At 41.4% G+C, this 12903-nt stretch overlaps 1 protein-coding gene across 2 annotated transcripts in view; it reads left to right on the top strand.

The window, feature by feature from the left end:
• SNAP25 (synaptosome associated protein 25) overlaps positions 1 to 3095 on the top strand; it is a 62385-nt gene extending 59290 nt beyond the window's left edge. Inside the window, exon 8 of one of the 2 annotated variants that reach the window (XM_066316534.1) lies at positions 746 to 3095. In XM_066316534.1, the coding sequence (XP_066172631.1) occupies positions 746 to 814 (69 nt within the window). In that variant the 3' untranslated portion in view covers positions 815 to 3095. The remainder of the gene's footprint in view (positions 1 to 745) is intronic. The other variant, XM_066316533.1, reaches the window with a different exon arrangement.
• The last annotated feature ends 9808 nt before the right edge of the window (positions 3096 to 12903 follow it).

Raw genomic sequence — 12903 nt, 5'->3', positions numbered from 1 at the left:
TAATGGCTCAATCTATGCTGGACTGAATTGCAGTTTGATTGCTTCAAATCACAGTAGAATCTCTGCCTTTTCTTAGCTCCTGTTCATGCTGCTGCCTAATGAAAGAGGCTACTCTGTCTTGCAACTACACTGGTGAACTTTGGAGTAGTGGCATCTCTCCCACCTGTTCCCATCCTTTCACATGCAGAGCAAAAATATCCAGGCTGATCTTTTCAAAGAAATTTATCTTTGCCAGCATTCCCTACATCAGATGATCCAGTTTCTCTGCTCCAGGAGTCTCCACACTGACCAAAATTTTAGTTTTGACTAGTACCTGATGATCTCAATTAGACCACAGTCCAAGTCCACTGAATCTTAGAGCGCTCTGAAGCTTTTCCCCAGCAAATGCAGATGCACACCAGCAGTTCTCATGCTGTCATCCATTACCATCGGTACCACCAAGGGCTGTTGACAGCACCAGCTACAGATCTGGCACAGCGTTTACAGGAGTTCAGTGGAGCTGACCACAAACAGAAAAGCTCTGCCCAAAGGCGACATGAAGTAAAACCAGAAAATGTAACCTCCTTTTGTGTACCTAATACCACTATAAAAAGGAGCTCTCCAGTATACTCAAGCTTCATTTTTCTGTGAGCTAGCCAAAATTATGGAAGTACCCACAAAGCATTGTCTTTCTTCCCTGTACTCCTTTTCTCTCTCGTACACTCTTCCCTGTACTCATCCCTTTCTTTCCTTTGTGTTTCCCCAGGCTGATTCCAACAAAACCAGGATTGATGAAGCCAACCAGCGTGCAACAAAGATGCTGGGCAGCGGTTAAATGCAGAGAAGTGCATTTCCTTTTAATGCTGCCCAGCAGGGCAGCACCTTCATGCTTTTATCATGGTATTTATCTACTAGGTTTGCACACATGCACATATCAGCCCCATTGTAAATGTTGTCCTGTGTAGTTTGTCAGCTTTCCAAAAATGATACTTGTAATTATTTTTTTCTAGATATCTTTCTTTCCAAAGGTTGTACATAGTGCTGATTTGATGGCTATAGCTCACTATGATGTTTTTTGGGGTTCTTCCTTTCCTTTCCTTGTTTCCATTTTTGGATTCCTTTCCTTTTTTTCCCCTCTCCTCATTTTTCTTTTTTTTTTTTAATGATGTTTGCTGAATGACAACACTGTTGGAATGCTAAACGTGCTGTTAACCTTTAAATATACAGTATTGTTCTTGTAAAACTGTGACATTCCACAGAGCTACTGCCATGCTCCTGTCTTTGGGTATCATGATGTTTAAGCACTTAAACCTGCTGTCTTCAGTTCTTCATTGCCATTATCTGTTGTTATGATTTCATGATTAGACAATGTGGAATTATATTACTATAACAAGCATTGCACTAAAAAGTGATGTGATTTATGCATTTATGCATGAGGAATAAATAGACTTTTAGACTCCTACTTAAACAAGAATTTTCCCATGGCAGTAGCACACCAACAATGACAACAAAAGCATGCTCAGTATTCGGACTCTTTTGGGACTATGTTATACCAGCAAGTTTGCAGTTGTGCCACTTTTTTCTTGTTGATATATATATAGTTATTAATCATGATCATTTTTTTTAATTATGAAAAAAAGAGGGATTTGGCACTTACCATTTTAGCCATTGCCAGCAAAATAAAAAGCTTGGCTGAAAATATGTCAAAGACAAAAAGAAATAAGTGTAATATATTGGGTTTGTCTGCTGCTTTTGAAGACTATCTTTTGGAGGAAACAACTACCATATGAAATGGTGCAAAGAAATGTAATTTTTATAAGGCTCTCTCTTACTAGTCGCTATCCCCATGTGGTTTGTTATCAGTACAGTTCTCTGTTGCTTACCTAGAGCTATGCACACCAAATCGCTGAGATGTTTAGTAGCTGACAATTAAAAAATAATTAAAAAACCTAAATGAATGAACTCTAGATAAACTGTGAGATAAATATCATTTACAGCATGTAATATGAAAATTCCTTATGTCTCCTGTCAGTTTGTGAAGTGATTGACATTTTGTAGCTAGTTTAAAGATTATTAAAAATTATAGATCTCAGAATCCATGCTTGCTTTATCCATTTGTTTCCCTACGTGTCAGTGACAACTTCTTATTTGCCACTTACCTGGGAGAAGAAGTGCAAAGTCTAAAGACTCTTTACAAGAGCTTTTGTATTGTATTTTGTGGGAAACTAAAAGATTTTGGTTTGCAATACTGTAGAAAAGGAACTGCACTAAAAAGTACACTTGGTACATTCCAAGTGGCTGTTATTTTAAATAACCTGGCTCAAATTGCCAAACAGCGGATCAAAATATTTTTCTCTTGTTCAAGGGAAAGAAGAAATGAAATAAATGTTATGGTACAGAAGGACACAGTTCCTTAGTAAATAAAATCCATTCCTGTAGTGGATTTAGTCATGTGCTAATACACCTCTGTTTAAGGAAGGCTTTGACCTACAGAATTTGGATAGTCTGCTAACAATAATTTTCACAAATGACCAACAACAACTAGGGTTTTGCTGCCAATGAAAAGCGTTATCATATTTTCCCAGGGATTTTTCCCCTATATGGACAAATTAGAATTAATTCTGCATGAGTGACATTCACTCATGTGTCTCACATGGCCGTAAGTCCAAATACACAACACGAATGCTTGCATAATTAAAACTGCACAATAATGCAGACGAGCTACATTTTCTTTAGCAACTTTTTATTTTTGGTATCTATTAAAAATTCATTTATGCAAATATTTCCCCCCATTACTTCAAACCAAAGAATAAACTTCAGGCAAACACTTTTAATCTGCTGACCATTTCTAATCCTGTCTGGTTGGGTATTCCAGCATTTGTGACAGCACAATCATTCTGCAATGTCAAAGGCTGCTGGGGGAGGGCAATAATCATATTGGAAAATGCGCCGGAATGGGAACACGCAAATACAAGGACATTTGCAAAGGGTGAGAAATAGATAAAAATGTAATGAAGATGTTAATGGAGGTAATTATTTTTTGTATTTGACAAGAATGCATCCTATCTGAAGAAACTCATATTTCCAAAAGCCATTAAAGCTGATCAAAAATATAACTGTTGCTGTGAAAGAATATGTTTTGACATCTGTTTTCCTGTTGAACCAAGATCAAACCCCAAACTAATGGGTCTTTTTGCCAAATGGGAAGCTTAAAGGACAGAAACTTTGAAGTGTTTCATTGTATCCTCCTCCACGGCATGCAGGGTCTTCTACCAGCTGGCTGAAAATCAATCACTTCAGTATTTACGTTTAATACATTGAATTTCTCTGATATGTTTGGAAATTGACTTTTCTAGGATTAATTCTTCTTGAAAGAATGCAAGGAAAGGCTCAAACTCATGTCGTTTATCACTACAGCAATCTGCTTTTGTTCGTGGAGTTTTGTGCACCCCAAATCCCTGATGCAGCTGACTCCACAGGGGGGAAACCCCAGCCTGGAATGTGACATCTCCCTTTTTGTCCCCTCTCTCCCTCTGGTTGGTGCCTGTGTCCCTGAGGCACTGCAGCCTCTCGCTGAGGCTGGACAGGCACAGTGCAGAGTTACGTGCTGGAGGGCAAGGCTCACGAGAAGGAAAGGGACACAGCAAGGAGCTGGAATTACAACTCCCCCAAGATAAAATGGCCGTATTGAAAGGTATAAAGTTTGATAAACTATCACTTGTTTTTAGACTTTTAATGCCATTTCATCAGCTGTTTCTAGGATGGCAAGGTCCTCATGTTGGTGTCGGTTTGAGGTGGTCATAGGGAAAAGGTTTTTTAGTATTCTCAAGTGGCATACTGAATAAACCACTCAGCTGGATAAGTCAAACAAACAATGTCTGCTGAGCTCTAAAAATCCACAATTAAAAACTTCTTTCAGTTTGTGCACTCTCCTCCTTTCCTAGCCCAGGTGAGAAATGCCAATATTAAAAAAAAACCCAAGGAAGAATATTTGAATGTTATTGCTCAACAGGAAAATAAATCCATAAGTAGTGTAATAACTCATGAAAAAGAAAAAAAAAATAACCCTTCATCAAATATCTGACCTGATTTCAGCTGGGAGAAACTAAGAAAGAAAATTGAAAAAGGTAAGTAAAAATCAAAGTGGGTTGCCTCTAAGAAACCTTCAAACTTTCAGGATGTTAATGATTCCCAGCCTTAGCATAAACCCAGATCTTTTGAACTCAAGAGTGTTAGTTTTCTGTGGTGATACCAATGCAAGAAAATAAACTATGGATAATATTCAGCATCTTGTGGTTTGACAGAGCACGTTATGAAAAATGAATGGATTTGATGCAAAAGTGAGGTGAAAAATAACTATTATTCTTGAAGATTTGGTGATGTTACTGTATATAAATGAAAACTATAACTGAAAAAAATAATGTTGCTTGATTTTAATTTGTTTTCAGGAAATGTAAATTATATTAGCTTACATGGACAAAATACATTCTTCATTTCTGAAGGAAAATCATATGCTAGAGTTTGCACAGCAAACTGTAAAGTGCCTCCTCAGAGAGATGCCTGTGCCACGTGACACACTTATTATAGATATAGTTTTAATCCAGAAATAGAGATGATAATTATTCTCCAAAATATTCTGTGTGCCCCTCTATCTGCTATCCTCCACAGGCTTTGGGTCTGGCCCTGAACGTGCAGAGATCACCAAAGATTTTTTATTTAAGGGATCTGGATGCAGATAAACCGATCCACACAATTTTTTCCCCCCCCTCCTTCTCCCTTCTCCCGTGTTTACATGTGCACATACATCTATTTTATTTTAAAGGCATTGGAAAGGGAGGAGATGAGTACTTGGTAATAAGGAAAATTACGTGTGTTAGAGACAGCTTAAGTATCTGCACGGCTGCTGTGTGCACCTGTGGGCGTAGGCGTGTAGGATGTGACTGCTGTCTGTTGAGCCATTTAGTTGCCTTTCTAGAGAGAGGACAGTTTGTTTGGAAGTTAGTGGAACACAGAGTATTTTTAAACCTGCAAAGAGCGACAAGAAATGCAGACAGAGGAGAGAAGCCCCGCTGAGAAGTTTGGGCGTTGGGCTGGTTGGATGGGGTTGGGGGGACAGGTTCCATATGATTTACTTTGCCAGTTTGGATCCCTCTGTAAAGTATTGAGAGAGACTATGTTTGTGTTGTAAAATACCAAAGAGTTTTGAATGTTAGCTTGTAAATACAAAATATCCTCTCCTCCTTCAAAAAAAGAAAACATGAAAAAAGTTTTTAAAAATCAAACCGCATAAGATGGTGGTGAGAATCAAAATAAACCATATATATTATATATATATTATTGTGGGATCTTGCTGATTCCCACACATTTGGGATCTATTCCAGGTTCACTGCTGCCCATGCAAATTCTGCTCATAATGGGTAACCAATTTGGCCAAGCAGTGGGTAGCAGATGGAGGGGTGCTCATTCTCCTGGTGTGCTTCCCAGCTCCTTGCTGAATGGGAAAAGTGGTGGCTGTGGGATCAGGGCTCCCTCCTTGCCTTGCCAACACAGAGCTGGGGGCAGTTGTTCTCTGCTCACTCCTCGCCTTGCACTGCCTTTGCTCTTGCCTTCCAGACCACAGCTCCCTCCACACTGCTCCTGCTCCAGTGCACCCCACACCTCTGTTCTTCTCCCCTGGCTTCTCCTGGCTCTCCCCACTCCCTCCTGCTCCCCTCAGCTCCCACCCAGCTGCGTGTTCCCTTCTTGTTCTTCCCGTGCTGAATTCACCTGCCTCCACTGTTGTCCCTCATTCTGCTCGCTTCTCATCCCCCTGCCTTGTGTTGTTTACCTCTGGGCTTTCAGTCAGGCTCTCTCCTCCAAGATTTCAGCAGGAGAAGCTCCAGAGAAACAAACAGCCTGTGGTTTTTCACTCCACAGCTGAACGCCACGCCAGTGTCACGCTGGAGGACACCTGCAAGGCAGTCTTGGCTCAGCCCCGACAGTCCCAGAAGCCAGAAAATGCTTGCTGCCAAGGGAGTTTTTTAGATAGTCTATCCGAAAAAGTCTAAAAAGTTTCCATAGGCTGATGCAAACAAAGATGTTTGGATAGCTGAGAACAGACAAGGAAGAAATGGGAAGATATTTCACAGAAGGGCAAGAAATGACAGCCCCTTCAGCTGCTAAATTTCATATCTCTGGTCCACAGCACAAGTAGTGCTTTTCCATGACACAGCTGGAGAATCTTTCCTAACAGAAGCAAAACAATTCCCTTTCCCTTCTTCCACAAATTTAATTTATTAAGACTACAAAGACTTCAATTTTGGTTGATTTTTTGTTGGTTTTCCTTAGGGCGTTTGTTTGTTTGTTTGGCTTTGGTTTTTTGCTTTTTTTAAACTTTATTTTACTGGTGCTTTTAAAACCTGTGCTTTTAAAGATAGAGGAAGTAGATTCCCCTCACTTCCACCAAGAATAACTATCCAGTGCTGGGTTTATTTAAGCTAAATCCAGAACATGTCAAGTTAGCAAAAAAAACCCCATTACTTCAGAAATTACTTAGTACACTTTGCTATAGGCAATCCTAAATTAATTTGATAAATGTTACCTTAAATACCTTCTACTTACAACACAAGTAGGCTTTCTCTCCAAATTCTGGTCAAAATGTCATTAAATAGGATTACAGCCATTCACTTTCACTTTCACGAGGGGTTGATGAGAGTTCCGAAGCATGACCACAAATCCCACTGCACTAAGGGGATCTTTGGGCATCAAAACCAGCAGGAGACAAACTTGAGCAAAATGTTTTTAAGAAACCTTGCCTATTTTAACTTTCCTCTACAGGATTCCCAGACTTTACCACATCAACAATAATAAATCCAGCTGATGACAGGAACCCAAAAGCCTGGGTTGCTTTAGAGTCAGATTATAAAAACTCCATGAAAACACATGCCGATAAGTTAATTTTGAAGAAACAGAAGCTATAATTCTGACATTCAGCCTTAAGGCTTTATCTTAAACCATATTTTCAGTGCCTACTGCACATTTCTGTTTCTTGGATTAAATTAAATTATGAGGAGAAATTAATCAGAAACATGAAATTTAATGAACTGCTACTTTTTTCAGGCGATCCCTACAGCCTTGCCCTCAGAAGCCAACCCATTTTCGTTGACTTTCTTGGCCTTGAGGTTAAAAAGAAAGTCTATTTGCCCTCCAACTCATGTATAATTAAGTTTTAAAGTCCTGAACACCCACAAGAAGCACTGGTAAGTCAGAGAGCTGAAGAAGAGGAAAGGGCTGGGGCTGGAGGAGGGTGCAGAGGAGGAGAAATCCAAGCTGAAAATGGACACAGTAAACCCCAGAGTTTTACTGGGTTTTACTGTAAAAAAGCAGAGCTGCTGCTGCGGCTGCGAGGACTCAGAGGGAACCCAAGGCACAGCCCTGTGACATCGCTCTGCTCTGCAGTGACCTCGTTTAATGGCACAGAGAGCAAACAGCAAGGACTGGACAGCAGGGACCACTGTAAACACAGAATAATGTAATGGCTTGGGTTGGAAGGGGCCTTAAACACCCCCTAGTTCCAATCCCCTGCCATGGACAGGGACATCACGCAGTAGAAGGTCACATACAGTTGCTGTAGTGAGCAAAGACTTGAGCAAGATCAGGGTCTCAGTTGATGATGAGTTCGAAACCCGTAGACTGTACATTACTGAATTATGACATAACTCTCTAATTACTTCTGACTATGCTCAATAGTAAAAAATAAGCTAAGAAAAGCAGTCTGGGGGAAGGAGAAAACTAGCAAAGTATCTCAGTAATTTATCCAAAATACTTGCTTCTAACTCCCTTTAGAATATTCCTGTTTAAAGAGAAACAGGAGAACTAAAAAGCCTTAACTTCAGTCAGTAGCAGTTTATTGCAGGGAAGGGCCTGAGGTGCCAGCCAGATGTTCTCCCTGCCCATCAAACGCTCTGCAGGGCAGCGCCGGTGTCACAGCAGCAGCCCCAGGCTGCTCCTGGGTCAGCACTCCCTGCTACAGGCACATGAGCTTCAGCCGGGCGTGGTGCAGCTGGGGAAAAGGAAAAGAAGCTGAAGTGCCACGGGAATATCTTCTTTCAGCCATCTCTTAACCATAAAGGTTCATCTTAGTTGAGTCTGGCTGGCAAATGTGTTGACAGGGCAGAAGCCTGAGTGAACGCAGTTCTTTTTTCATGGCTGCCTCGAGACTTTGCAGCGATACAAGTCATCCCACGCCTAACAAAATCCACCTGCTATTTATGGTCAAACACACACACACACTGTTTCTGCAGAGTTTTAAAACTGAGAATGGCTGCTGAGAATTGAGCTTGTTATTGAAGGAGTAACATACATAAAACTATATCATTGCTGTGTACTGGCTTTGATTTTCATTCCTTATTTAACCGTCCAAAACAAGTAAGAACGTTGTTAGTAATTTGGATTTCCAGTCTGATAAAACACTAAGAAAAGCCTGAGAAATGATGGGTGGGATTTCAGCCATTGCAAAATATTTGAAGTGTACTCTGCCTCTTGCTGGTCCCTCTCAGCACTGCCTGGAAATGCTCAGTTCTGTAGGTCTTGCCTAAGATGAACACCTGAAGCTGTGAATCGCCTGAACACAACTGCAAAATTATTTCCACAAGTCCTTTGAAACACAGAAAATCTTTTTAATGTACACAAAGTGTAAGATGAGGGTGAAGATACCAGAGGTTTTATGGCGTTTGTGAAATTGTGACAGAGGGCTTTGCTTCCTGAGTCTTCTCTCAGAGACTGCTGGGCAAGTATTCAAAACTGAGCCAGCATAGCAAACTAGGTAATTTCAATATTACATTTGAAATTCCAGTTTTGAAGCAGAAATTGGATCACTCAATCCACTAACTAGGATACATGACTTCAGTCAATGCAATGTACAGGTAACAGCAAAATTAATCTGAAAAGCAAAGAAGGTGCAGGTCCACACCAACATATTTTCAAATAAAAATTCTAAAGGACTGTCACTATCCTGGGAAAACTCTCTAGAATTAGGAATCTAATGCATAACCCTGATACAACCAGCTCTTTGTGAAGTTGTGATTCCCAAAGCACACAAAGCCATCGCATCACGCAGGTCACGGGAATTAAATAGGACGGAAATGTGCAAGTGGTTGAGCGATATGCTAGGACAGTGACTTGCTGCCAGTGAGTTACACAAACTTGGGGAATGGTAATGATTGAGGCAAGGCAAAAAATAAAAGACAAAAGGCCAGGTGAGGAAGAGATGGCTCTCTAACCCAAGCCCTGTCCATCTCTTCACTGAGATGTTGCTGGCAGAACTTCAGCCTGAATTAAATACTGGAGCGACAACACAAAACCTCCAAATCTCTTGGGTTTGGTATAGTCTGAATTTGGCCCATCTCTTACAGAATATCCTTGATATCCTTGTAGATATTTATATTCCACTGACATGAGTGGTACTTTCTATAAAGTCTCTTTCTACTCACTTGAATGACCAGCCACATTAAATTCATTTCTACACTAAAGAAATTAATTTCTTTGAGTTATTTTTTTCTTCTTGAAAGAAGTATCTCCCCATGAAGAATTTTTATTGCTCTATTAAAACAAACAAAACCCAAACCCAACAGTTTATTTAGACAAGCCTGAAACAAAGTCTAGTAATTTCAAAACTTGAAAGTACCACCCTTGGTTTTTGTTCTTTTGTCTGAGCTGAATTTTAGAGCTGACAGAGGATTTAATGCTGTGTTGGCACAGTCATAAGTAATAGGAAGTAACTGTGGGATAAAAAAAAAAGCTTGTGCTCAGGGAGAAAAGGGGGAACCAGTGTGGGAATGCAGTGGTGGTGAAGGAATGGGGAATGAAGAATAAAAGCAAGCAACCAAGCAAGCAAAAATCCTCTAACATCAGCCAAACAAACCCCTTCTAAAACCAGAAGCCCAACAAAGTCCCAGATCCAGTAGGTGCCAAAAAGACCTGGATACAACTACTATGCAACAAAAAAAAGCAGCATTTCTGGGTCAAATACTGTTGTGGGGCTTTTCCCCCTGTAAATTCTATCTCAGGTTATAGGTGAACTAATTTTATTTTTTTAAATTCAAATTTTGGAATGCTGGGCAGGAAAAAAAAAAAACTTTCTTTTTTACAGCATCCCTCCATTTTTTAACCACCTCCATCTCTTTCAAGAAACTGCCAACACCTGCAAAGGCATATAGCGCACAATCTGATTCACACAGCCGAGAGTAACTCTAGCAAAGAAGTTGTTTTGCAGCTCAGAGTAAAGAAAATAAGCTGTCAAGACAAACTACAGCTGTTTAAATCATTCCTCTGTGAAGTGCTGGTTTCCCACAGGGAGAAGTCCCTAAAGTGTATTTGTGCATCTGCAAATGCCTTCGCTGCTCCTCTGCCCAGCACAGCGTGGAGAAAGCCGAGAAGATGAAGTCATGCTTCCACAGCTTGTGGCTTGCCTTGTTTGTTGTTGCTGCTCTTTGAACAAATACTTCAGAAGAGGAAAAAACATTCCTCTCTGTCTGAAGCGTCCTCAATAAAATCGGTGTATTTTAAGTGGCATTAAGTGTTTGAATACAGCCCAGACTCTCTGGCTGTCAATGTGTTTCTGATGTTGACCCCCACAAGCTGCAGCGTATCACAACCATATGGATGTAAGGATAACTAACAGCAACACTGAGAAAATGCTCAGGGATATTCCAGCTAGTTTTGCTCCAAGGGACTTGGGGGACTGGACAGGGAATACCTTCTGGAGATCTGTATGGCTCTGGGCCAAATCCTATTCAAAAATGCCCTGAACTGACCTGGAGCTGCTCCTGACAGCAGATAGTGTAGGGCAGGGATTGCTTCTGCACATCCTTATCCATGGCATGGCTTTATGCCAGGCTGTGCTCTCTTGACTCTGGAGACATAAGATCACAGATTGGATTGGAAGAGGCCTTAAAATCATCTCATTTCAACTTCTCTACCATGGGCAGGGACACCTTCCAGGGTGCTGAGAGCCCTATTCAGCCTTATATACTTCCAGGGACAGGGCATCCACAGCCTCACTGGGCAGAATGTTCCAGTGCCTCACTGTCCTCATAGCACCATCATCTCCATCAGAGCAGTCCCAAGACAAAAATCAGACCCAAAACATCTGTACTTGCCAAAAGAGAAAAGTTAGAAGAAATTTTTTGCTTGTTTGTTTTTAGTTTTTTTGTCAGGCAGGGCCAGGACATAGTCTTTACCAGGAAAGTATGGACACGAAGAAAAGAACAATTCAGTCAGGAATAAGGACTGAGGGGTACATTAAGAAAGAAAACACACTCAGGTCTGTAATTTTCAAGGAAGAGGTGCTAACTCCTCTCTGTAACAGGGAAGCTACAGCTGGAAATCCAAGAGTTACAGTGGGAGTACAGCTGAGCCCTCATCTTGGAGCAGGTGTTCAGGTGTCCACTGCCACTCAGGAAACCACCCTTTGTCTGGCATCTCCTGAAAGCACAGGTATGAAGAGACATCAAAAAGCAAACAAAAATCTCCTCACCTTTCACCCCCTGCCCCTAAACGATACGTTTCCAATTAGCAGAAATTACTGCAATCAGAGAAACAAGCAGGAGCTCTGGTCAGGGCTTGGATTTGGCTGTGCAGGGACACAAGGACACAGCAGGCACTGCAGCCTGCACTCCCCCAGAGACATGCTCGTCAGGATTTGTTTTAGAAGTCACTGATGCAGACCAGGGCTCTGCCTGTCTTGGCACATCAGCTCTTGGCTGTCAGGGCCGGCTCTCCCAGGCACCTTGAGCTGCTGGAGCCTGCCCTGACAGAGGGATGAGGAGCATGTCCAGCGCTTCCAGCCCTGGGGGGCTGCAGGCACCAGGGAGGGATGGGGACTGATGGCTCTGCACTCCCCAGCCTGGCCTCCTGCAAGCTCTGGGCTGTGTCCAGAGGAGCCAGAGCTGTCCAGGGCTGAGCTGGAAAGCTGAAGAAACACTTGTTAATGCAGCTCTTCAGGAAAGTGCTGGATTAGCCCGGATTAGCAGCGGGCATTGTGGCTGCACATAATGAATTATGTAAAATGGGCCTGTTAGTGTAAAGCAGATGTGCGGCCACATGACTTCAGCTGCAGGCACAGCCAGGAATAAAACAGAGTGGATTCAGTTAAGGAAGGATAAAAAAAGGGTGGATTTCATATATTTCCCAACATGCACTGTGTTCTACTGCTTTTGCAGTGATTTGTAAAAACAACACAATACAGTGACTCCAGCACAGGAAGTAAGACTGAGTTCCCCACTTACAATTAGGGGAAACCAATTTTCCTCTGCCTCTCCATTCACAGTTACACAACTCAGGAAACACCATCGGAGCCTCCAGGAACAGCAATCAGCTACAGCCACTCCTTAAGAGATACTGAAGATACAGTCTAATCATTTTCCATTTAAACAAAAACGCTTTCACCTAATAGGATTAGCCTCTGCATTTTGATAACATGCTTCCCTTCAGAGTTCAGTTTTCTATCAACTTAAATGAACCCAGCTGTCAATTAAACAACTAGCACAGAGATAGTCACAAGCCAGCAAGGATAAATATGGGGAAATTAACCACTGGGAAGAAGAAAAGACAGGACACCTAACGTTTTCAAAACAAATATAAATGAGATTAATTTAGGTTGAAATGTGGTCAACATCCCCTTTAGATAATACACATGAAAATGCTAATTTTGGAGAATATGACCCACAGCCCAGTGATATCAGACTTTTATTTCCACAGGCAAACTTCACACCAGCAAGTGCGAACTGATGTGAAAACACATAATGAATAATTTGTCTGCAGTGAGTTGGTAAAATGGCAAACACAGACGGATACTCTGTACAGACAGGTAAAATCATGTGATTTGAGCATTCAGAGAAGACCCTTTTCCTTCTAACTGTCAGTTTTGGTAGATGGACGGGTCAC

The sequence above is a fragment of the Sylvia atricapilla genome, chromosome 3, assembly GCF_009819655.1.
Source record: "Sylvia atricapilla isolate bSylAtr1 chromosome 3, bSylAtr1.pri, whole genome shotgun sequence".
NCBI classification, from domain to species: Eukaryota; Metazoa; Chordata; class Aves; order Passeriformes; family Sylviidae; genus Sylvia; species Sylvia atricapilla.
This window is presented reverse-complemented; position numbering and strand designations above follow the sequence as displayed.